This window comes from Ursus arctos, unplaced genomic scaffold (assembly GCF_023065955.2).
Source record: "Ursus arctos isolate Adak ecotype North America unplaced genomic scaffold, UrsArc2.0 scaffold_31, whole genome shotgun sequence".
NCBI lineage: Eukaryota > Metazoa > Chordata > Mammalia > Carnivora > Ursidae > Ursus > Ursus arctos.
This window is the reverse complement of record NW_026622997.1, coordinates 30,050,681-30,076,836: the sequence shown is the minus strand read 5'-3', so window position 1 is coordinate 30,076,836 and position 26,156 is coordinate 30,050,681. Positions and strand designations below refer to the sequence as shown.

General features: G+C 41.4%; 2 protein-coding genes across 7 annotated transcripts in view; one reads left to right on the top strand and one right to left on the bottom strand.

Annotated features, from left to right (window-relative positions):
- Positions 1–17,640, bottom strand: part of ANKS1A (ankyrin repeat and sterile alpha motif domain containing 1A) — a 175,380-nt gene extending 157,740 nt beyond the window's left edge. For 3 of the 6 annotated variants that reach the window (XM_044378271.3, XM_026482702.4, XM_057304804.1), the window contains exon 1: positions 17,320–17,608. In XM_044378271.3, the coding sequence (XP_044234206.2) occupies positions 17,320–17,519 (200 nt within the window). In that variant the 5' untranslated portion in view covers positions 17,520–17,608. Of the gene's footprint in view, positions 1–17,319 lie in introns of all 6 variants that reach the window. The other 3 variants (XM_057304802.1, XM_057304803.1, XM_026482703.4) reach the window with 3 other exon arrangements.
- Positions 17,641–17,728: 88 nt separating this feature from the next.
- On the top strand, positions 17,729–25,967 carry TAF11 (TATA-box binding protein associated factor 11). Its single transcript, XM_026482704.4, has 6 exons — positions 17,729–17,944; positions 18,476–19,171; positions 22,295–22,443; positions 24,115–24,202; positions 24,544–24,640; positions 25,301–25,967. The coding sequence occupies exons 2-6, from the start codon at positions 19,001–19,003 to the stop codon at positions 25,429–25,431; spliced, it is 636 nt and encodes a 211-aa protein (XP_026338489.1). The 5' UTR covers positions 17,729–17,944; positions 18,476–19,000; the 3' UTR covers positions 25,432–25,967.
- Positions 25,968–26,156: the final 189 nt, after the last annotated feature.

The following is a 26,156-nucleotide window of genomic DNA, read 5'->3' as shown; positions in this document are numbered from 1 at the left end:
CAGCATCCAGGCTGGCACCCACCCACCCTACCATCCTCCCCTTCACTGGTTCCAGAGGTAGTCTTCACTCCCTTGGGATGGTTTACTCACTGCTCAAACAGATCTTCCCCAATGTAGCTTCTCTACATTTGTCCCTAGCTGTTCCCTTTTCTCCTCCACACTAGTCTCCCATCAGCAAGTCTTGGGCCTTCTTCAAGGGTAAGGCTCAAGTCCCACCTCCCAGGAGTCTACCGGGTGGGAGGAGGGGTCTGCAGACCCTAGCCCTCCCGCCCCTGCCACCATCTTCTCCTCTTCCAAAATCCTTTAGCACACACCGTTTACCTCCACAGCTACATGCTGAGTACCTAAGCAGGGGAACTGTTATTACAGATGAGGGAACAGAGGTAAAGAAATAAAGAAAGTCATTTATTATCTCTCAATTGGTAGGTGGCAAAGGCAAGATGTGAACCCAGACAACATGACTCCAGAGCCACTATCTGATACGGCCTTTATTTACTTTTTATTTTGAGATACTTTTCGGCTTACAGAAGAATGGCAAGGATAGTACAGAGTTCCTTTCACACAGCCTCCCCTTACGTCAACATCTTAAGTAACCATGATGCACTGACCAAAACCAGGACACGGACACTATATTGTAATAGTACAATACTATTAACTAAACTGCAGAATTCATTCAGATTTCCCGAGTTTTTACACTCATGACCCTTTCCTGTTCCAAGACTGCACTTTACACTGAGTAGTCATAATTCCTTAGTCACCAGTCAGCAACAGTTCCACCATCTTTCCTCGTCTTTCATGACCCTGTCACTTTTAAAAAGTACTAGTCAGGTATCTTGTAGGATGTCCTTCAACTTGAGTTTATCTGTTTTCTCATGATTACACCATGGGGACAGATTTCGGGGAAGAACATAGGAGGTCAAGTGTCCTCACCACATCCTATCAGGGGTAAGTGATAGCAGCATGACTTACCACCGGTAGTTAACCTCGACCGCTTGGTTAAGGTGGTGTCTGCCAGGTTCTTCCACTATAAAATTATTGTTTTTCCCTTTCCATACTCTATGATTTGGAAGCCAGTCTCTAAGTTCAGCCCACACTCAAGAGGAGGGGAATTAAACTCCATCTCCTGGAGAGAAGAGTTTCAAAGAATATGCGAGCATGGGTTGAAAGCGTTAACAGTTATCAATAGATATTTTAAGGAAGATGCTTTGAGGCCACGCAAATATTGTTTCTCCTTAAAATTTTACCCACTAATTTTAGCCTCCATTGGAGATCTTGCCTGCAGCGATTATTACTGTGGTGTACTAAAGGGGATTTTCTATTCCCCTCATTCCATTTATTAGTTGGAATTCTTATGAAAGGAAGAGCTATCTCTTCACCCCCATTTATTTATTCAATCATTTATATCATTAACTTGTGGATATTTATTTTATTATTTGGTTTATAATCCAATACTACTGTTATTTATTTTCCTGTTCAAATTATTCCAGCTTTGACTATCAGGAGCTCTTTCAGGTTGGCTTTGTGTTTTTTTTTTTTAATATTTTATTTATTTATTTGACAGAGATAGAGACAGCCAGCGAGAGAGGGAACACAAGCAGGGGGAGTGGGAGAGGAAGAAGCAGGCTCATAGTGGAGGAGCCTGATGTGGGGCTCGATCCCACAACGCCAGGATCACGCCCTGAGCCGAAGGCAGACGCTTAACCGCTGTGCCACCCAGGCGCCCCTGGCTTTGTGTTCTTTTGATGAGCCCTGTCTTTTTTTTTTTTTTTTCCCTGCCCCAGTCCTGGAATCAACCATTTAACTGAGGAGTTGATAGGGTCATTTTATCACTGTTGTAATCAAGCCAATCTCTCTCTCTCTCTTTCTTTTTTTCTTTTGATGTTACTTTTTTTTTTTTTAAAGATTTTATTTATTCATGTGACAGAGAGACAGCCAGTGAGAGAGGGAACACAAGCAGGGGGAGTGGGAGAGGAAGAAGCAGGCTCCCAGAGGAGGAGCCTGATGTGGGACTCGATCCCAGAACCCTGGGATCACGCCCTGAGCCGAAGGCAGTCGCTTAACGACTGCACCACCCAGGCGCCCCTGACGTTACTTTTTTAATCAAGAAAACAACCTTGCCATCAACATACATCTTCAGAGAAAGTCACGTAATAGAAAGTACCAACAAACAAAACAAACAAAACTTACTTATAGTATCATCAGGCTCATTTTAGACTAAATGAATACAGTATATTCCAGTCAAGAAATCAATAATTCTTGAGAATTTAAAAACATCAAGAGAAACAATATACATTCACATAATGTTTTATTTACTGACTTCTCCGAAACATGCAAAAATTCACATGGCTAATGGAATTTTCCATGTTAAAATGGTGCTCAACACGACAAATTCCTAACCAAAAAAAAATATTTTAATGTAGGAAGCAACATGTGAACATTCCATTTAGGTGGTAAAATTCACATTACAACAATACAATAAATATCAAGTAATATCCTTCTGGCCTAATGAAAAACATAACAGTTGTGACAGTCACAAATCAAGCCAATTTCTTAAGGGAACTGACAAATGAAAGCTTCAAGGGCAGAAGGAGCAATGGCCCACTTACACTCTCGCCTAGATGAGGGGACAGACAGACTTCCTCCTCTCCTGACCTACCCTTCTGGACGAGGTATAGCAAGGGCCTGGCCCAGTTCCAGCACCCAGTGAGAGGACAGTAAGCTGCAGGCTGACTCTGCAACTGCTTTATGACGTGCTGATGCACCTTCTGTAGGAGGCCTGGCAGGACATGCTACAAACATTGCCTTGTTTTATGGATGGGAAAACGAAGACGCGAGTGAAGTGAAAAAACATTCCCAAGATCATCCAGCCAGAGTGTGGCTGAGGTGGTACTAGGCAGACACCCCGAGGCACTGCTCTCCCAGGCCCTTTCCCAGGGGCAGTGTGCACTCAGAAGGAAGAAGGTTCCTGAGACAATATTTCCTGCAGATTGATTTTCCTGCCTCGCCCATGTCCTCTTTCCTTCAGAGTTCACACATGGAGAGACTAGAGGATAAAATTAGGAGACTTATATACTTTCCAGATCCCAGGGATCTAGACAGGCCTAGACCAAGCTGAAACTCTACGGACAAGAAGAACTTACAGCTTAATTTACAGGTTTTGTCCAGGTATCTACAACAAAGTATAAAAGGCTAAAATCAAAATCCATGAAGGACGGAGAGACAAGACTTAGATTTTGTTCCACTCAAACCCAGACAGCACATGAACCCAAAGACCAATCCCAACTTCTAAGAATAAATACTAAGTGTGCATTGAGAAACAAAGAGGTTAAAACAAATGTGAATCAAGGGGCACCTCGGTGGCTCAGTTGGTTGATTGGCTGGCTCTTGGTTTTGGCTAAGGTCATCATCTCAGGGTCATGGGATTGAGCCCCACATCAGGCTCCACACTCAGCAGGAGTCAGCTTGAGATTCTCTCTCTCCCTCTCTCTCTCTCTGCCCCTCCCCCATTCATGCTCATTCCCTCTCTCTCTAATAAGTAAATCTTAAAAAAAAAAAAGTGAATCACAATTAAAACAATGATAAAAAGCAACAGGTTAAGCCTATTGGTGTCAAAATCTCACAAGTCCCTAGTACCTGGTAATGAGGAAACCCGATGCCAGCCAGATTCACCATATGCTGACTCCAATAACCTCATTATTTCATCGCCAAAAGAAAATCAGCTAACACCTTAGCAATAGGAAAGCAGTCAAAAAAATTATGTGTGTACATAGATATAAATAAAGTAAACGGTGGTCATTATGTTTTTAGATAATATTCATATTTTTTCAGAGACCCAGACTTGTGGTCTCAACTCACAGCTGATTCTTTCCACCAAAAAAGTCTATTTCTACCTGGTGATTTGACTTCTAAAGAAGTGGCGTATGGGTAAATTGGTTTTTAAGAATGATAGCCAAGGCCTACAATAAGCCAGTTGGAAAGCAACAATATCAAGATAAAAAACACGCAAGTTATAAGCAATCAATTTTATACATTACAACGGGACCTTGCCCCCACCCCCAACACAAACACGAAATAAATCTTGGGTTTAGCTTCTACTAGATCACTTGTTAGTACCAGCAGCTTGTACAAAATTTACAATTACATACACATTCCTTTCAGCAAACATAGGTATTTTTAAATGATTATGAAAACTCACTCAAAAGAATTAGATCTTCATAAACACCTGCCAACTGAATGAGCAGAAGCTAAAGTATAGCTGGGCTGCAATTTTCATCAGTTCTCTCTGTAAATTAATGATACAATTCACAAAAGAGTAAATATTAAAGAGAAGTAAATATTAAAGAGAGGTAAGCAGAAGTGATGGTAACTGAAGATAATGCATCTAAGATCATAATGTGTAAAGAAAAGACATTAAGAAAAAGCTCTATCAATTTGATTGACGAAGCATAATAAGTAAAAGTACTGGATCCTATTTTCTTACACACTCTTTCTTTAAAAACAACCACTACCACCACCACCACCATTGGGTGGTGGGGCACCTGGGTGGCTCAGTCGGTTAAGCACCAACTCTTGATTTCAGCTCAGGTCACGATCTCAGGGTCATGAGATCCAGCCCTGCGTTGAGATCTATGCTAGGCATGGAGCCTGCGTAAGATTCTCTCTCCCCCTCTGCCCCCTCCCCCTATTCGCGTGGGCGCGCGCACGTGCACACACTCTCTCTCAAATAAATAAAATCTTAAAAAATAAATAAAATTAAAAAAAAATTTAATTAAAAAACGAACCAAACAGTTAAACTTTAAAATAAAGCACTAAGTGCTGATCATTTACTTAAAAACCTTTTTGAAAGTCTGCTCTGGGTCTACTAAAGATGGTAAAAGGGCTACTGATGAGTGAGTGACTAGCAAGAAAACTATTCTCCAGCTAGGTCTTAAACATACAATTATGGAGATAGCAATAGATTAAAAAGTAGCAAATCTGGAATCTCTGCCAATTTCAGTATCTGAGGTATTTGCATTTGTAGGTAAAAAGTAACAGACCTCGTTTATTGCTGTTAAGCACATAGGACATAGGTGTTTTCAGAGCTGTTTAGGACATAGAATACTGTATTTCCCTTCTACTTCTACAAGCTGGGGACTCAGACGTCTGTCTTTCTGGTAGCCATGATCTCCACACAAAATAAACTCTAAAGGCCCAAATGGAAAACCTTAGTCCTGGTCAAGTCATTTAACCTCTCTGAATCTCATCAGTAAAGTGGTCACTAATACCTCTATCACAGGACTACGAAGATTAAAGAATTATGGAAACTAACATCTCCTATTCCCAGCCCAGGCTTCAAACTAGGATCAACGCTCATTTGAACTGGCCAGATGATATTCTCTGAAAATCATTTTATGGACAAACTAATTATTATTTGAGATAAAATATTTGGTCATAAATCACTAATGAGGTAGGAGGAGTGGAGAGAACTGTTAAAAGTTCCAGAGTGGATAGAAAGAGTTTGAAATAACTTCAAATACACAGGCCTCTGGTTTCTTGCCAATTGTTTAGATTTACTTCCCCTGCACACACTTTGGCCTTGGTGGGACATCTGGCAGTCATGTGTCCAAAACAAATCTTTATCACTTTGAACTTGGGGAAGGGGAGGGCGGGGAAGGCTGAATTTTCTCCCAGATGAAATTCATGAACACATTAACCTGCCTGAGAGGAAGATGGGAATTTTCTAGAAGAAAAGTTTGAAAGAAGCAATATGGGAAGCTTTTACCTCTTCGTGAGCTGCGGGGCATTCCCCTATATCCTCTAAACTAATATATTATTTGGCCTAAGTTTAAAGACATTCCCCTCATCTAATTTTCCTATTTCCAGGGAAATTGCCAATGGTTTGGTGGTGGTGTTGTTTTTAAGTAAGTCTCTCACTTTATGTAGTCAAAGTGTTCCAAAAGGGTTTTGTGTTACATTCTTAGATAAAAGGAAGAATCCCCAGTTGCATAAAAACTAAGGGGCAAGGATTCCAGAGCCAGTCTACCTGAGTTCAAAACCAAGCTCTACCACTTCCTAACTTACTACCTGGGGCAAGTTATGTGACCTCTCTGTGCTTCAGTTTTCTCATCAATAAAATGGCAAAGATACTAGTGCCTTTCCCAAAGAGTTGTCATGAGAACAAAAGGAGTCAATATTTGTAAAGGGCTTAGGAGAGTGTATGGCACAAAGTAAGTGTTATAAAAACAACTATTATATTAAAATAAATAAACCCCTAATTCATCTTTTTCGGTAAAATATTACCTAAGCATATACTATGTGATCTCCTCCAAAGAAACTGAACTCTCCCAGTGGTCACATGGAGCGCTAAGCAAGCAACAGTTTGGGAGCCAGAGAGACTCCAGGCTCTGCACCCCTCTGTGTGGCCCTGTGCTCGTCACTTTAACCTGTCTCGGAACGTTTGCTTCTTCATCTTCAAAATGGGAATAATGATAATTATCTACTAGGCATATTATAAAGGTAAACTGAGAAAATATAGATATGAAGTTCTTGGCACAAAGCAAAGTACGAAGTGCTCAAGAAGTGAAACTTATCCCTCTCCCAAATACACATGTACATACCCGCCTACAATGCAATCTACAGCAACAACCCTGAGCTGCTGGGGATTAACCTGTGAGCTGACTACCCCAGATACTGCAATGTGGGCTGGCTTCTGCAAATTTTATCATGGCAGTGGGACAACCTCAGGAAGCAAGAATCAGGTAGCTGGACCCAAACAGGATAAGAATAAGAGTCAATCAATGCACAGACTTTATCAAACTGCATCAGAGGAAGAGCAGGGAACAATGCACCGGAGAGTTACAAACCAAGCCAGGACTGGGGTTCCTCTCCAGGCCCAGAGAAGAGCTAAGATCTAAAAACAAACACAAGAAAGCCTAAGAATCTTCCAATGATTCACATAAACAGCCCTGAACTGCTCTGTTTTGTAAGCTTTCCTGGTCACTGAACTTCTTTTGAGTGGGTCTTGACTGTGATTCAAAAGGTAAAATAACTCGAGAAATGGATTGTGTTCAAAGGAAACAAAGGAAAATCACAATGAATGCTTACTCAGGTGAAAGGAAAACAAAGTCTGACAGGTTGGTTCACTCAGACAAGAAGGGCTGTGACACAGGCAGAAACCCCCTTTAAGAAGGCTCTTTCTGAGGTTAAATAAAGTACCACCTCCAAATAAACTAGCTTGTGTTTTCTATGATAGCTGATAACCTCAAGTAACAGTACCCCTTTATCTACCTTTCACACATAAGAATAGAGACGTTCCAATTCTTAAAAACAGAATGTTCCTTTAAAAAATCTAAATCCCTGAGATTTTAAACTTTTGCTATGACTGAAAACTACTGTAATTAGGAGATCTAACCGTACATGTGCAAAGCCGAAAGTCACAAAATGCGCAACAGGATGGACAATAAAAAATTTTACTTTCTTAATTCTAGTAAAGACAAGCACTTGATAATGCCTTCCAAACGTAAAAATCAATGCTATTACTCCAGTATCAGTGAATGTTCAACGAATGCTGACTACCGGTATCACCAGTGGGACATACATTTGGAGCTGATTTTCCAGGCACAGTAAAAGGCTTGACTGACCCGACACATCACGCTGCCTCTAGTCACCACTGGCAGGGATAAGCATGCACTGTAATCATGACACGGAGACAGAGCCTCAGCCTCAGTCTTGCAAGAACCACGCACTGTCCAACCCCACGGAGTTGAAAACTGCTTGGCACAATGGAGCTCAAGTGCTTTAAGATACATTTTCCTTTCTGAGTAAAGAAGTTCAGTTTGTTTCTCTTACTTTTATTTTCATTTTTCATCTTAACTAATGAAAATGCTCTTTAAGGAATCTGAGAGCCCAACGTGAAAGTGCCAGGGAATCAGTCAGTATAATGGCGCTGGATGCTGCCATTGCCTAACAGAGGCAAAAATCTCTCTAAAGTAGTATGCTGACTGTCCCAACACCTGTCAAAAAGAAAAAACCAAATGGTTCCACGCGCTTCCTTTATCACTTTTAAATTGACTCTATAATGTAGCATTTGTATGGCTGGTCATAGGGGGATGTGGGCCAAGGCAGAGGGACCCACACCTGAACAGCCCACCCCTACGCCCAATATATAAAACCAATGAATAAAATATAATAAAAGAAATGCTTTTGTTTATAGTTGAGCTCCAAACCAAGCAAAGAAAATACGCAGATGTCAGAATAGGAACTCAAAATCAGAGCTGTGAATGGGAACTCCCAATGCAATAACAGAAATCTACAATAAGTACACAGAGAAATGCGCTTAGTATACTTAATAAAAGACAATTCAGTGGATTCTTCAAAGTTCATGTAAAAAGTGCAACACCATGAAACATATTAAGAGTAACAAATGAGACTGAGTAATCTAAGCAACAACTCAGCTTGACACACCTAGCTTCTTACCTAGAGCCAACCCATAAAGCTGGTGGGAAAACACCATTTAAAACTGGTCTTCCCAAAGTGCAACCTTTGATTACTCAAGTCCCTAGGGCATCTTTTTTAAAGCTTTGTCTTCTATAGGGCCATCCACGGCCAGCATGAAACTTAAAAAAAAGATTAGAAGCTGGATGAACTAATCTACACTCTCAAAGATCAGAACACTTGACTGGCAAATGGCCAGATGAACCAGCACAAACTGGGGGACTCTGAGTAGAAATATCATTCAAGTAAAATACACAAACACACACAACACCTCTCCATTATAAACCAATTCAACTGCTTTCCACAGTAAAGTAAAACTGTCAGTCTAAGTGTTTCAGAACACATTTTTAAAAGGTTATTTTTAGGGGCACCTGGGTGGCTCAGTTAGTTAAGTGTCTGACTCTTGATTCAGGCTCAGGTAATGATCTCAGGGTCATGAGATCATCAAGCCCCATGTTGGGCTCCGCACTGAGCATGGAGCCTGCTTACGACTCTCTCTCTCTCTCTCCCTCTGCCCCTGCCCTGCTCCCACTTGCGTTCTCTCTCTCCCTCTCAAAAAAAAAAAAAAAAAAAAAAAAAAAAAAAAGTCTTCCTGTTAATAAGTGAGGAAGGCAAAATAGAAATGAAATATCACCATTTTGCCAACTCTTAATTAAATCATAGATCTAGGCAACGATCTCCAATGGCTCCCAACATCACGAAAAAGAAAGATTACATAAAGGAAGTACACAACACTCACAGGAAGAAATCCTGCCAAAAACTTTGAACCTGAATGAGATCAAGTCTCTAGATCTGATTTCCAGCTTATAGGAAATACAAGGGACAGATGAACATGTTAAATGATACCTCAGAGATGCAATCAGTAAAACCCAGGCTGTGGGAAATGGGGCCAACACCCTTTTTTCTTCAACAAATGAACTGGAGAAAAGATGAAATGAAACCCACAGATTTAAAGAGACTGAGAGATATAGCGAATGAATACAATGTGTGGGCCTTGTTTGGATACAGATTTGAACAACCAACTGTGAAGTATAAAATATTTTAGACAATATGGAAAATCTGAACTGTAACTAAACATTTGATGATTTTAAGGAATTGCCATTTTTTAGATGTGATAATGGGATTGTGAATATTTAAAGAGTCCTTATCTTTTAAAGATATGTACCTAAGTAATAAGATATATAGGATTCTCTTCAAAATAATTTAGTTGGAGGCCTGATAAAAAGAAGCAAAATTGGTCATAAGCTGGTAATTGTCTGAGAGTACATATGGTACATGAGGATTCATTTTCTTACTCTCTTGACTTGGGTATGTTTGGAATTTCCCATAATAAAAGCTAGAACAAAAGAAAATGACTTTTGTCTCGTTTTGCTTGGAGCATATTGCTCCATGCATTTGTGTTATTAATGGCCCTCTTCTAAACATTAGCCTCTGAAGAAGGACCCAAGAGGCCCCAACTTGACCATTAAAAATCCTACGCCTGCACAAAGGTAACTTTCTAAATATAAGCAGCATTTAGCAGCTATAGATCAGTACATTACTTTCCAACCAGAAGGACCCAGGAGATGTAAGGGGCCTTAGAATTATCGTAAGAGTCCTCAAATACAACTGCATATGTGATCTTTGCAATGGTTGAATACTCAAATTACATCTACTATCCTGAGGATATAAAATGTTACTAGCATGAGTGTGCACAAAATGTTATATACAAGGCCGTACATCCCAGTGCTGTTTCAATAGCAGAAAACTAAAGACTAACTCATGTCTAATGGCAGAGGAGCGATTAAATAAATTACAGTTCATACCTACTGTGGAATACCACTTATTCATTAAAATGAGGTTGAAGAGAAAATGATAGGAAAGTGTTTATAATATATTAAATGAAATTTTGGGACAAAGTATGTACAGAACAATGTCATTTCTGCTAAAAAAAATATATATATATATATATTGCACAAAAAAAAGACCAAAGAATGTACACCAAAATTGCAAGTTAATTCCTTTAGGTGGTGGAATTACAGATGATTTTATTTTCTTCTTTGTGCTTTCATGTGTCTAGCAATTTTTCTATAATAAATACAGAGATCCATAATATCAATATTGGATATCCAATTCAGATATCCAAAAATCTCTGAGAATAAATTTTTAAAAGTTAGGGGCAAACTTGCTTAGGTGCAAAACCTGTCCTAAGCTGCTTCATACCTATCCCTTTTGTGTGAAGATTGACAGATTTCACTGTAGTAATACAACGTTCCCGAGTGTTGACCCCAGATTCCACCAAGGGCTTGCTATGACTCTCGAACAACCCCAAAATTTTGGATACTAAATCCAAGGGTTTCAGACAAAAGACTGTGGACCTGTATCAGTTTGTAATTTGCCACCGTTACCATTTTTAGGCTTCTAAAAATGGGACTCACATTTAAAAAGTTTGGGAGCTTCTGCTATCAATTATTATACATTTTTAAATGGCATCAGTATAAAATATGTCCTTAACAGGATTATCATTCCAGTTTAATCAAAGGTGGCAAGCACTGGGCTCCCATCAGATGATTTTAGCAGCCAAGGTTTACCAAGTCCTTGGCATGTGCCAGGCATTATGTGCCTTCCATATTTTAGCTCATGTGATGCTGCTTCAGGAAGTAGATACTATCCCAGGCCCATTATCCATATGAAATACAGATGCTCAGAGAGGTTATGTAACTTGCCTAACTCACAAGGCGGAGTTGGGTCAGAGCCTGACCTTCAGCAGCCATGCTGAGCCCTCGCCAGTTAGGCAAGCCAGGGGGCAGTTCTACTTCCTGGATCATCTCCACCATTTTTAATAGTGGTAATAACATCAAAGTAAAGCAGAGACAACTGACTTGTTTTAAAAACTCTTTTTGATTTGTAAACTAAACAAACTTGATCTACAAATTACTAAGAAAAGATAAATATGAAGCCATAACATATAATTTCTAGTATTACTACCATTAACTCTAACCACACCAAAGTTATTTGAAGATGTTCTATGAATGTAACAATATAATTTTCTATACCACAGAAAATCTCCCAGTAATCTTTTGGAAATCAGTGTGGGGAACATTTTCTGAGAGCTGTCCAGAAGAGACCAAGTTCCTACCCACAGGAGAGCCTGACATTTCCAAGAACAAACTCTCTACTTTTGGGGTTTCCTTGGTGTCTCTGGGCTATATAACCCAGTAATTTACTTTCCCTCCTGAAAACTAGGGTAGAAATAGCCTTGACTTCCTTTTTGCAAACCAAAATTCACAGCTGTTTGGGTGAACAAACCAAGAGGAAAAAAAGAACCTTCTGAAGGGATTTTTTTCGGCCAAGGATGCAACTTTCGCTGGGACCATAATCTCCCAGGACAAGTGAACATGCTGGAGCTAACTGGATACAAATCAAATTCTTAAGACCACAAGACTGTTTCACTGTTTCCAGTCTCTAATTTTTGTAACTAAGACAGTAAAAACTAAACTTCAATTGGAGAATTCAGAAAGAGGAAGATGTTTGACTTTTCAAACTTCTGTTAAATTATCTTTTTCTACAAGTACATGCCTTACTCAGTTTAAGATCGGACACTATTTTTAGATATAAAATAACCACACAAAGTCATGTTCTGCTTTAAAGAAAGGAAAAATGCACAGCAATGCCAAAATAAAGGAAAAGGATAGCTCCCAATAAAATCATACTTAAAAGAGATATCTAGAAAACTGTTGTCCTAATGGATAGTTGTGTTTTGTTTTTGCTTTGTTGCATGTGCTTGGAAGAACGAGAACTTAGATCACACAAGTCCATGAGATCCTGCTTCAGGACCACACCTTCTACAGTCCTTGGTCAGCACTGTCCTCTTCCTTAGGATGTTAAAATCATTTTGCTCCAATTAGGCACATCCAAAAGCAATCTGCCACCATGGGAGGACAAAAGTAACAGGGGCAGCATGAGGAAAGCTATCTTGCTGTTACTGTTTCCAAGCTACACATCCATTCTTGGGGTGAATGAAGGACCGTTCTAATGGAATGGTTATGTTAACCACCTCTTTTTTTTTTTTTTTAAGTCTGAATTCCTGACATAAATATTAGGAATCTTTCTTAAAAAACAACGAATAAGTTGTCATATCTTCTAACATTGGAACAACTTTTTATTGTCCCCAATGTCCCCAAGTTGGGTCCATTTTTCAAAAGTTTTCATTCTTCATTCCTTATTTCAAAAAATATTTCATATTTTTGGAAAGCTGTGGCTATTTCTGGATAGTCTCCCTCGACCACCCCAAAAGGTAGAGTAAAAAGTAATTTATAGCCACATTTATTGCTACTGTCTATAAATTTTCCGATTTCCAGTAAGCCTCCTTGGCTTATTTTCTTATTCACTCTTATGCTTGAGAAATTAAGTACAGAATTCTCCTAAACCATGACACAATCTACTCCTCGATCCTAGCCTTTAGTTCAGTTTCTCTGTGCTTCTGAACCCTCAGGAATGCATTTAACTTTACATTGTTCACATATGCCAGTATTTAGCTCGTAATTCAATATAGTTTTAAGTTAATATATGATGTTTTCTTGTAACATTTCCTTTTCTCAGGTTTGCCCTTTCGTTGACAGAACTCACTTCTAACCCAAATCTTACCGTCTTCTCATACCGAATTTCTTAGAAATCCATAGTTTCAGTATGACCATCAACATATCAAACTCTGCATTACATGAGAATTTGTGTGCAAGGCTGAAAAATACCATGAGTTAAAAAGAAGTTAACACAGTGCCTGTCCCAAGGTACCAACTGAAGGCACACAACTGTTCAACAATCAGAAAATGAGATCCTATTACATAAAGCAAAATCCACACCATCCAGAAACCTTTCTAGGACTAGACATTTCAGGTAACTATGCTTTCTAAATAATCTGTTGCTTGTCTTTTTAAGTGACAAAAATTATATTTGAATCATTTTGGATAAAAAACTAAAATATGTTTTTCCTACTTTCATTAACATGCTACACTGAACATAATTTAATCTGTATCTCATGGCTAAGAGTCATAATAAACAGAAATTAGAGCACTAAGCTACAGTACCATGATGCCTAGGACCTAAGCAAGTGTGCAGGGCTATGCACTTCTATGTTAATGGTCTCAAATTACTGGTGGGAAAAATTATGCTAGATTTTAATTGCTTCTTCTGTCTCTTATTTTGTCAATCTGTCACACAGACATACTGTTATAAATGCTGTAAGGAAACAGACCATGTCTCAGGAGAGGGGCTAATTTCGATAAAGTACCTACTATGTGCTGGGTCTGAGATGAACTTTGCAGGGCATTTGGCAATCGGCCTGGCACAAAGTAGATGACAGGTAAACACTAGATAAATGAACAGCACTAATGTGCCTACCTAAGCAGGCCCTCTCCCTTATTTACTGTCTCTGATCTGCCATAGCCAGAAAACACATACCCAAGGTTGAAAGAACACCATTTATCATACGTCTGGCATGGTACTTTGCACACAGCAGGGGCGGTATGGCAAAACCGTATGTGCTGAACTGAACTGAGGATGGGTAACAGGGAGCATTTACAATGTGCCAGGAACTGTGGAAGTATGTTACACACAGTATCTAAGATGATACCTATAATGCAAACAATACTGTCCCCATTTTACAGATGCAGAAATTGAGGCTCCAAGTGGCTGAGTAATTTGTATAAAATCAAGCAGCTAGTCCGTGGTGGGAGTACACTGTGAATTCAGGCAGTATGACTGCAGAACATTATACTATTATCTGAATTAATGTGCAGTAAGTAAGTGAAAGTCAGAAAGACATGAAGTTTTTACCAACTTTTTTTTCCTTGAAGTTTTTGCTGACTTTCTGATTCTCGGGTACGTTCTCAATTGGTGAGTGTTACTATACCTAAACATTATACTGACAGGCCAAAGCAATAAACTAAGAAAGCTAGGCAAGTAAAGTATGAGCCAATGAGCTACTGTACACTCCAGATGATGCGTTCCAAAGAAGTAGAAGCCTGAGAGATCCGGGTGTATTAGGGTCATTAGGGAGGGCTTTAAGAAGTTAAGACCTAAGCCCAAGAAGTGTAAGAGTAAAGAGATGGGGTGAGAGAGGGAGCATCTTGTAGCTTAAGAATAAACACAAAACCTTTGTGGAACTGGGGATGGGGGTCATAAATAGATGAAAAGACCAACACATATGTGGTTTAGAACATTTATATCCACTGCTGCTGTAAGCTCCCATGCTTGCCAGCTTTACTTGGTCACTCAAACAGCTGGACAAACATAGGTTGCGGTTGGCACTACTAGCAAGGGTAGGATATGGCAGCTAATGCAAAGGCCAGATCTGAAGCTATGATTCCACAGCTCTTGTTAAAGGTACTTAGAGGTGGGGAGTGTGGGCATAGGGAACCTACCCTCTACTATTTCCAAACCTAAAAAGGGAAAACATGCTGACCTAGGGACTATTTAAATACAAAGTGTCATCTGCTCAGAATCTTTCACTAGGTTGAACCAGAATCACCTCTAATTAATGACACACCTAGTGTAACCAGCACTTGCAGATCCTCCCTGCCCTTAGGAATCCCAGGGATGAGAGGCTAGGGCAGCTCTTAGGCCACCTACCATCTCCGTAAGAGACACAAGAGCAAGTCAGGAGTCAGCTCTCTTATGCAAGGAAATGGAGACACCATGCACACTTTATGACAGAGACTGGAAATTTTAGCATGAGGCCAAAAGTAAAAACACTGTGGTCAACAAGAATTTCCTAGTCTTGCTTAACTACATGGCAGCTAAACCCTCAGCAAAATTTCAACAGTCTCTTGAGTGTGAGCAGTAAGAGTAATCTGACCTGTACTTGAAGGTGGGAGATATTTGAAAGTTTCTCACTTCAGCAGGATATACTAGGGGTTAAAGCATCTCTGGCAAACCCCCCAATGCTACATTATTCAACTAATTAGAGATAGGCACCCTCAAACTTGTATAGTCTTTCTCTCATCTCTCAGACAGCAGAAGTGCAGAAATGTAAGTAATCCAGGGAAGATTCAAAACCCGATGCATGCAAAGTACATCTATTGAGGGGCACCTGGGTGGTTCAGTCGGTTAAGCGTCTGCCTTCAGCTCAGGTCATGATCCCAGAGTCCTGGGATGAAGCAATGCGTTGAGCTCCCTGCTCAGTGGGGAGCCTGCTTCTTCCTCTGCTCCTCCCCCCACCCCCACCCCTGCTTGTGCTCTCTCTCCCTCTCTCCAATAAATAAATACAATCTTAAAAAAAAAAAAAAAAGTACATCTACTGAACACCCATGAGCTGTCAGGCACTGATCTAGGGACTGGACTATAAACATAAGAAAGACTAAGTCACTCTAAAAGATGGAAGTGTACCCATTCATTATTATTACTCTTTAACACGCCCAACCACTCAAGGCTCCAGGCAGGAAGTTCTTCTAGTGCCGCACTAGCACCAGATAAGTTTCCTTTCCTGCTTCTGTGCCTCTGATCACAGCTTGCCCAGCCTGGAATGCTCTCACTGTACTTCACCTATCTAAATCCTCACGTCCTTCAAAGCGAGCTGAAGTCCTCTTCCTGGAAGCTCTGATCTCTACCTCATTCCCAAAGTTTGTTTCATTTCTCCCAACTACTAATAATTACTGCCAGTACCACCATCAGCCTATTTAGAAATTTGTCATCCTTTAATTGATACTTTTATTCATTCAATGAATCCTGAGTACCAACTGTGTGACAGCATTGTTCTAGGGGCTGAAGAAAGGGCAGCAAACAGCATTGGTTTTAACCTCCCCAAAAGAAATCTTGGGGAGAGTTCTCTTATACCGCTTTTTAAAAATCTTCCCGTGTAGACCTGGGTTTATACTCAGTGCTTAATACCTAACAATTTATTAGATCCTTGGGCTACTTTGGTCCAACCTCACGCGAACTGAAGTTACATAAACTAATGGGGAACAAAAGCCAACGAAGCCATTTCTAAATGAACTTCCACTTCTTAAAAACCTCAAAAGAACAAGGAAGGAAAAGAAAACAGGCAATGAAAGTGCTGCTGAACCAACACATTTTACTCACACTGACAAAGCACCTCCAATTCCCCCCTCCAAGCCATGCAAAAGTGACCTTTTTCTCTCAATCCGTACAGCTCCAGATTCAAGTGTTAATTTTAACAACAGATCTCAGAAAAGTTTAAAGCACCCCTCAGTTTCCTAAACCGGTCTTTCTAAAGCTTTGTTTCTTGACGAATAAACCCCTTGATGAATCCCGCATATGCAGGATTAGCAGACTTATCCAATGAGGTTCACTACAACGAACTAGAATGTGAGCTTCAAGCACAAGAGGGACTAAAAGAACACTTTGAATGTGAAAACCCAGACACAATTTTAATATAAACAACAAAAGCCAGGTCCTGCAGAGCGTGGTGGAAGGTTCCAAGTTACCAAAAGAAGGGAATCAAGAGAATTTCCTCCAGGGGAGCGGCGAGATTCTGCAAGACGTGGGAGTTTCTGCAGGAGGTGAGGGAGATTTAAAATAAATATTCCTTTGCTCTAAAGTGGCTTGTGAGATACGACAGCTGGCACCCTACAGCGGGCGAGGGTGAAGCCGGGCTGTGCCATGCGGCGGCGGCTGCCACCTGGGCACTCCCACCATTCTCCGCAGCCAGGTCAGGGTGCGAGACCGGAGCCCGGCACCGCGCGAACCCGCACCGGCGCTCCTCGCCCCGTGGGCCGCCCGCCCTCGACCCGGGGCACCCAGCAAACCCACCCGCCCGGGTCTGAGGAGCGCGGACCTCTCAGGAGACCCAGGAGACGGGCGGGGTGAGGGGGTCTCCAGACGGCTGTCCGGCCCCGGCGCGTTACTCACCTGAGCAGACTGGAGAGGGGATGGCTCGAGGACCCGAGGCCGCCGCCGCCGCCGCCGCTACTCCCGGAGGAGCCGCCGCCGCCGCCGCCGCCGCCGCCGCCCCCGAAGCCTGAGGAGAGCCGCTTCCCGGACAGCAGCTTCTCCACGGCCGGGAGGTGCCCGGTGCGGGCCGCCTCCAGCAGCTCCTGCTCCTTCCCCATCCCCAGGGCCACCGCCCCCTGAACCCCCTTCCCAGGGCTGCGGCCGAGCCTGCTCGGGCTCCCAAACTTTCCGTCTCCGGGCAACGCACCCCCCAAACCGGCCGGGGACACCACCCCCCCTCCCCCCCGCCTTTTCTCCCCAGGAGCGCGTCACTTCCGGGATCTGGCGTCACGCGTCACCGCGCCCCCGCGCCCCGCCCCCTTGCCCACCTAGCTGGGCGGGGCTCGGCCGGCGGGTGCAGGTGGCTTTGGTCCGCTGGAAATGGACCCGGGTCTGCGGAGATAGGCCTCCAGGGGCAAGAGCAAAGCGCCTTGTAGATACCCGCTGTACAGGTGGAAGGGAACAAACGGAGCCCACCTGTATGCGCCTCCCGAAGTGCGCTCCTTCCCCAAAGATTTTGGGAGCCCACAGGACAGGAAATACGGTAATTCACCCTGGCAGCGTAGAAACAAAGAGAGAAATATGGTAACGCGCACCTACAATTCCTAGCCCATTCTTTCAGCACGCATAAATTAAATATGCAGTGGTGGGGACCTAGTGATAAAGAGGTGAATAAAATGTCCCGCTCCGTACCTCAATGAGGGAAGAGAGGAGAAATTTTAAATAAAAATATCTCCGCTTCTTCATGGTCCCAATCTCTGAAATGGCTTGTTAAAGTGAAGTATGCAAAAAAAAAAAAGAGAGAGAGAGAGAGAGAGAGAGAGACCTCCCTTCCCAGTAGGATTTGCTTCCTCTTACTCTTGATGAGATTAACCAAACTGACAGAAGGCGGGTTTATGAAACCGACGCCTATCTTGAGTACTGGTGAATTGGAAAACTCACTTAATTGGGTAGAAACTATGTGTTTTTGCTACTAGAACTGTTCCTAGCTCGAAGTAGGCGCTCAACAGTTGTGGAGTGAACAAATGGATTGAATCAATTCTGTTCAAGCTATATGACTTTTTTTTTTTTTAAGGTGCTTAAGGAATCAAAGAGAAATGCTGGCAATTCACACAGGCCCAAGGTCTCTACCCAATTGAAATGTACGAGGTTGAGTCCCTGCCTGAAAGTTACCAGACAGCCGCATCTCACGACACGGGCGTACAACGGAATTGAGTTTTCTCCCGTCCCCAAACTTCACTCTGAAGAAAGCGGATAAGGAGTTAACTACGTTTTTAGAAAGGCAGACGTGGGAGAGGGGAGCCTTCAGTAAACAATACAACTCTCCTTTACAAATGCTGATTTCCCAATGTGGAAGGAAAATCCACAAACTGAATTCTGCACCCTCAGTCTTCCCTCTCCAACCGCCACCAAATCAGAGTTAAAACGGAGCCCAGAAGTCCTCCACGCGTGCTTCAAACTGTCCCCTCCGATGAGCCGTAAGAGTGATGTCATCATAGCGCGACGACCGGAAGTAAGCTACTGCGCTGCTGTATTCCATTAGGTCAGGAGCTCCAGAGGCTGGCAGGACTGCGATCTCTCTTCTCTTTTTCTTGCTGCTATGGATAATGCCTGCGAGTCGCCCACGGAAAAAGGAGGAGAGGCAGGGGAGTCAGATGAAACGGCCGCTGCTCCCGGGGGCCCCGGAGCTACCGATACGGACGGAATCCCGGAGGAAACTGACGGGGACGGAGATGGGGATTTGAAAGAAACCACAGCGGAAGAAGGCGAGGTAAGGAGAGAAGTGTTGATGAGGCCAGAGATTGTTAGTGCTTGTTGGACCGGCTTTCTGGTTGGTCCCTGCCAAGCTAAGATAACTCGAACTCACCGTGACTCCCTCTAGATCTGCGAAGGTGGGTGGGGAGAGGGAGGAGGCAAAACTATAATGCTGGTTCGGTTCTAGACCCCCAGCCATTGGGTTAATACTTTTAATCCCTGCCCTTAGATTAAAGGCTACTTCTAAGGGAAATTTTTTTAAGTAAACTCTACCCTCAAGGTGGGTCTTGAACTCACGACCGGGAGATCAGGAGTCGCAGGCTCTATGCAGGGAGCCACCCAGGCGCCCCTAAGGGACTTTGACATAGCCTCTTGGTTTTCCTGGTGAGGAAATTGGGATCTGACGTCACACTAAGATTTAGTGCAAGAGCTAGAACCCAGGATTCCTAGTACCCCTTTGAACGAAATATGGTTTCTGCTAGATGTTGCTCAAGCATAACTTTGTCATTATACGCTGCAGAATCGTTCAGGGGAGACTTTGAGGGAGTTACTGGATTAGCCACGTTTTTACCCTCTAACGACATTTAACTACTACCAGTGACCTGGGTTTTAATGTCCAAGGGTCTCTATAGCATAAATACACCAAACCTATCAGTTGTACCACCCGACGAGCTCAGCAGTGTTGCCTAACTGAGCACCAGTCAGGGGACCAGAATCTCGGTGTTCTCTTGGTTCCATTTCTAGAGATAGAATCGTGGGTTCTTAGAGCTTCTTAGGGACTTAAAGAGATCATGGGGAAGGACATTGGATTAAATAGAAACAGCCTTTCAGAGCATTAAGTTGCATCAAAATAGATAAAGTTAGGACTTTTAGAAAAAGAAAAATATGATGAAACTATTTTAAGAAGGAACCTTTAAAACAGATCTGAAGGATAGAGAAGATTTGAATAATTGACTTAGTCCCATAAAGAGATCACTGCATATAGAAATTTCCACCCAACAGAAGATAAATTTTTTTTAATCTGAAACACTTTTTAAAGTTGATCATATAGGAGCACCTGGGTGGCTCAGCCGCCTGGGCGCCTGCCTTCAGCTCAGGTCATGATCCCAGCATCCTGGGATCAAGCCCTGTGTTGGACTTCCTGTTCCGTGGGCATTCTGCTTCTCCCTCCCCCTGCTCTTGTGCTCTCGCTTGCTCTCTCTCTCTCCCTCCCTCTCAAATAAGTAAAAATCTTAAAAAAAAAAAAAAATTGATCGTATACCATACCACAAAGAAAAACACAAATTCTTAAAAGCAGAAATCAAAATAGGCCACATTCTGTTAGTGCAGTGCAATAAACCTAAAATTAACAACAAAAAGCTTCTCCCCACCCCCACTCCCCCCAAAAAACTAGCACCTGGATATTTTTAATTGTTTTTTAAGTGGCCTTTAAATAAATTACAAAGAGAACACTACATTAAATCCTATGGCCAAAACCTTATTTAAAGAAAAATTCATAGTTTTATATATTTTTATTAACAAACAGGAGATGCTGAAAAGAAGCACCCAACTCAAGAAACCAGAAAAAGAACAGAACAGGAGCGCCTGGGTGGCTCAGTCAGTTAAGCATATGTCTTCAGCTCAGGTCGTGATCCCGGGGTCCTGGGATGGAGCCCCACATCAGGCTCCCTGCTCAGCCGGGGTCCTGCTTCTCCCTATCCCTTCCCCCGCTCATGCTCTCTCTCTCAAATAAATAAATCTTGTAAAAAATAATAAACAGAACAAACCAGAAATAATTTGATATTCAAGTTTAGGCCAAATAAATTTGAAAATCTAAGAAAAATGGCTCATTTTCAGGGAAAATATAAATCACCAAAACTGAAGCACAGAGACGTTAGAAAACTTGTATTAAATAGGTAACTAGAAAGGAAATTGAAGAGTTTTTTTAAAGGTATAACACCTTCATGGGGCGCCTGGGTGGCACAGCAGTTAAGCGTCTGCCTTTGGCTCAGGGCGTGATCCTGGCGTTATGGGATCGAGCCCCACATCAGGCTCCACCGCTGTGAGCCTGCTTCTTCCTCTCCCACTCCCCCTGCTTGTGTTCCCTCTCTCGCTGGCTGTCTCTATCTCTGTCAAATAAATAAATAAAATCTTAAAAAAAAAATAAAATAAAAATAAAGGTATACCACCTTCACTTTCACCTGCCCCCCTCATATTCCTGTATGAGTTTATGTGAGTTCCTCTTTGGGGAAAACAGAGGTTAAATCCCATTAATGAGGTTTGTAGTGTCTTTTGATTTTATATTAAGGTAGAGGGGATGAAGTTCGGATTTTGATTTTAATTGCTATTAAACAGACATTAAACATCCAGCGTGAGTAAACCTATACTAAATGCTTATGTGGGGAGAGAGAAATATAATAAGAGAAATATAATAAGAGAAATAATAAGAGACAAACCTATCTTCGAAAAGTTTTCAGTCTGGCAATGGAAAATAAATCTTTGCATGATACAGTAGAATTGAGAGATAGGAAGAAAAGAGCACTGCATGTGGGAGAAGCTCACTTATAAGTTCCAAATCCAGGGTCGCCTGGCTTGATTCAGTCAGTAGAACGTGCGACTCTTGATCTCAGGGCCATGAGTTCAAGCCCCATGCTGGGGGTAGAGGTTACTTGAAAAATTATTAAAAGTTCCAGATCCAAAGAAACACTGTTTTGGTGAGAAGGTGCCTCCTTTTTAATATTCTTTCCAGATGGAATCATCAGCAATAAAGAGATCTATAGATTTAGAGGCAGAAGAGCTGGCTGGATGGAGAGGACTTTTCTGACATCCCCTCTAAAGAATGAGGTCAGGAAAGTGGGCTCACGGGGGGGAGTGGTTTTCATGATCCTTGGCACATCATTTCCTTTGTAAACGTACTAGAGCTATGATCATAGCTAACCTGCAAAACTGGATTATTTGGCTGGTTTTCTTTCCACAGCAGGGCTATACACTTCTTTAGGAGAGAGAGTGTATCTTACACATGATGATGGTACAGCCAGTGTTTGGAACCGAAAAACTATTGAATAATGGATTTGTTGTGTTGTAATGAGAATGAGCTCTTACGTTACCCAAGTCTGGAAAGTAGGCCACATATATAATGGGGTTTCTTTCATCTTCTCAGCTCAAGAGTCAGGACATCTCAGATTTAACAGCAGTTGAAAGGGAAGACTCATCTTTACTTACTCCTGCAGCCAAAAAAATGAAAATAGATACCAAAGAAAAGAAAGAGAAGAAGCAAAAAGTGGATGAAGATGAGATTCAAAAGATGCAGTAAGTCACTTTTGGATTTTTTTCCCCCATTTCAAGGCTCTAACTTGACCACACGAAGTTAATAAAAATTTTTTTGGCCTTTAAGTTTTTTTCCCTTTTTATATTCGAAAGAAAATAAAGTAAATGATACCTTATGTTACATTTTAGGAAATATAAATAAGTAAAAAGAAAATACCATCTTATCACCAGAGATTAAAAAAACGTTAATATTTTGGTGTACGGTCTCCAAGATATTTTCTATACATATATATCTAGAAATAAATTTTTTCGAAGATGTTACTGTTTGTAACCTGTTTTTCACATTATCTTTGGTGAATGTTTTCCATGTCAATAATTCTATATCTAGGTTGTAACTTTTTTTTAAATGGAAGTAGCTTTGTCGTGGTTATTTGGGGTTTTGTTCTGTTTTGTTTTTTAAGATTTTATTTTTAAGTAATCTCTACACCCAACATGGGGCTCAGACCCACAACCCCAAGATCAAGAGTCACATCCTCCACTGGACTGAGCCAGCCAGGCGCCCCTCCTGGTGTTTTCTGATTGTAAAAGTAGTATGGGCTCGTGCAAATTATTCAGAGACTACAGAAAAATGGAAAACATAATTACCTATAATCCCACCACCCAGAGTTAACCCTGGGTATATATTTGATTGGTATACTTTTTCAGATTTGGGGCTTTTTTTGGTTGGTTTTTTTGTTGTTGTTTTCAGACTTGTTTTTGATGTTTGATATGTATAAATATTTTGCTAGTAAATATGCCCATAAGTCATCAGTTGCAGTGGCTGCGTTGTATTCCATTATGCGGATGAATAATTTAATCAATCCCTGTAGGTCTTTTCTTTCTTCTTTTGACAACATTATGACGAGTATCTTTGAGCGCATCTTTGCATACTGGCCATGTATTTCCTAAATAAACTCCTAGAACGGAATTGCCAGTTCAAGCAGTATTGAGCATTTTCAAAGGCTCCTCATACACATTTCCAAATTCTTCTCCAGAAAGGTTGTCCCACTTCACCCTCTATCAACAGGTATGAGGTTGTATCCTCGCATTCGTACTAATACCATTCTTTTATAATACTTGTTTGATTCACGAAAAATGTTATCTTAATTTATCGTTTTCATTTCTTTAGTTAATGATAGTTGATTTTTTCCCTCTATATTGGCCATTGGTATTTTTGTAAATTCCCTGTTCATGTCCTTTGCTTATTTTCTAAATTAATATAGCTTTTTATTTATTTGAAAGTATTAAGAGCATTAACCCTTTTCCACATATTTTGCAAATATTTTCCCCCAAATGGGTTAATGTTGAAAACTACTGGTTTGAATATAAATTTATGTGTCAAATTTTTACTGTCAGTGTGTAGAAAGGTAGAGTTGTGGGGAGAGAGCCGTGTGCTGAAAACACAGTCTAGACAATCTAGATAGCATAGTACACTGGGACCCGACATTGTTGTTTAAGTTTTTGTTCTTAATGAAGTAGGAAGGAAGTTGTGTTTCACTTTTTCTCAAGTTCCTTAAGAGTAAAAATGCTTTATCTTCATTCCTTGTAGGCACCAAGCCTAATACTATTGACCGCTCAAAAATTCATTCTCTGAGACTTGTTTTTATTGATGTGATGATGTATGTTAAGCATTTGTTCTTGTAAGCCAACTTAATTACCTGAATCTTTGTCTAGAATCCTGGTTTCTTCTTTTTCGGAGGAGCAGCTGAACCGTTATGAAATGTATCGCCGGTCAGCTTTCCCTAAGGCAGCCATTAAAAGGGTAAGGATGGACTCCCACACTTCATTTCCATCAGATGTGAGAGCTGAACTAGATGCAAGAGCTATGTCCATTAGCATTTTGAGAGGGGTGTTAGTCAAGGTAGTGGATCATTCATGCAGGAGAATAAAAATAAAATGCCCCTCAATTATCAGTTGGAGTTTTGTATTCTAGGGATAGGGTCTCGACATATAGGTCACTCTACACCCGAATCCTTGTCTTAATAGTCTTAATTTCACATCCAGCCTTTAGCAAACAGTTTTTTAGGGAAAAACTCTTAAGGGGACCCTATTCCAATGCCAGTTCTTGACTATCTTAATCATGGTCTTTGTCCTTCTTTCAAGCTGATCCAGTCCATCACGGGCACCTCTGTGTCTCAGAATGTTGTCATTGCTATGTCTGGTATTTCCAAGGTTTTCGTCGGGGAGGTGGTAGAAGAAGGTGAGTATTACTGATACACATACGGGATTGGACCTCTATGGTCTTATTTTCAAGAATATCTATACTAAGGGACCTATTAAAGCACTTGTGGGAGTTTGCATTTGCACTAGGAGATGACCAAGTGTATCCTGGAGAGCATGACCATTATTCTTCAGAAGTTTTAATACTCAGAGGGAAGGAAGCATCTGGGAAATCTCCTTTCTAGATTCTTCTCCTCAGCCCAGGGTGACAGAAGCCGACTTTGTATTTTTCTCCAATGGACTTTGTTCATTTCTGGTGCCAAATTCAAGACACAAGAAAAGCAGTCACCGGGGGCTGACCAATGTGGTACGATGAGGCGTTGTCCCCAGTGTTACAGACCACGGGAACTGCCCTCTGTCCGTCAAGGAAAGAACCTGGCTGCTGTATATTGCTAATCTCATCAGTGAAATGTTTTATTTTTTTAAGCAGAAGTTATGTCTTAAACTGTTGCCTGTGATAAAGACTGATATGCTATATTACACTAAAGCTAACATGCTATGTTTTATAGCATTCTCTTAAGGGGCAGTGTCTTGGTGTCCTTAGCAAGCTTAAGGGTTCATCAGAATTACAGGATTCAAATGGATCATGTGATATGAAGTCCTTGTGTGACAATGAAACTTTTCTTCTTGTCCTGTTTAGCACTGGATGTGTGTGAGAAGTGGGGAGAAATGCCACCACTACAACCCAAACATATGAGGGAAGCTGTTCGGAGGTTAAAGTCGAAGGGCCAGATCCCCAACTCAAAGCACAAAAAAATCATCTTCTTCTAGACCAAAGCCTAGAAAGGCCTGGTACTGAAGGAAGCAGCGCTGGTTCCAGACTTGCTGCTGCATGAGACTTGGCGCCGGTGCTTCTGTATCTCAGTCCTCCAAGGAGTCCACGATGATTTTAATGTCTTTCTCGGAACTCTGATATTCATCGCATCTAAAAGGCATGCAGCCTGTTTCATACTTGCCTTGACTAAATATTGGGACCTCTTTGGGCATTTTGAGGCATGTAACTGTTTCTTGGCCAGTTGGAAGAAGGTACGTGAGCCTCCGGCATCTTCTAGACAGGGAAGCTGCGGTCAGAGAGAAAACCTTTCCAAGAGAGCTTTGACGGTTTCACACTGAAGCATGAAGTTGCTATGACTTAGGTTGTTTCTTCCACTGGGTTTTAAGTAGATGAAACCACCAGAAACTTTTGACTTGAGATACTCTACCATGAAGAACACCGTGATAGCAAGAGTAGTGGAAAAGTTTATCCCTGTAAACATGTAAACATCTATGGATTTTGGTGAGTGATCATTAAACTGTTTTCCAACTTGCTGTATGTATATTCATTTTCTGTCTAGCTGGTTGTAATGGGGAGAAGTTCATCATTCTTCTCTGGTGTCAGAATAAAATTGGTCTTCGCTTTTTTTGAAAATTTGAGCCCTTCCCATTTTCTATTAGAACCATTAAAATTTTATCTCATAAAAGAGTACTTAAACCACTTAAAAATACTATAAAAGGGG

Bases quoted from the DNA above. Each gene is read 5' to 3' on its own strand.
- TAF11 (XM_026482704.4), top strand. From the start codon at position 19,001: ATGGATAATGCCTGCGAGTCGCCCACGGAAAAAGGAGGAGAGGCAGGG. The intron at 22,444-24,114 runs GTAAGTCACTTT...ATCTTTGTCTAG, and splicing joins GATGAGATTCAAAAGATGCA to AATCCTGGTTTCTTCTTTTT. The intron at 24,641-25,300 runs GTGAGTATTACT...TGTCCTGTTTAG, and splicing joins CGGGGAGGTGGTAGAAGAAG to CACTGGATGTGTGTGAGAAG.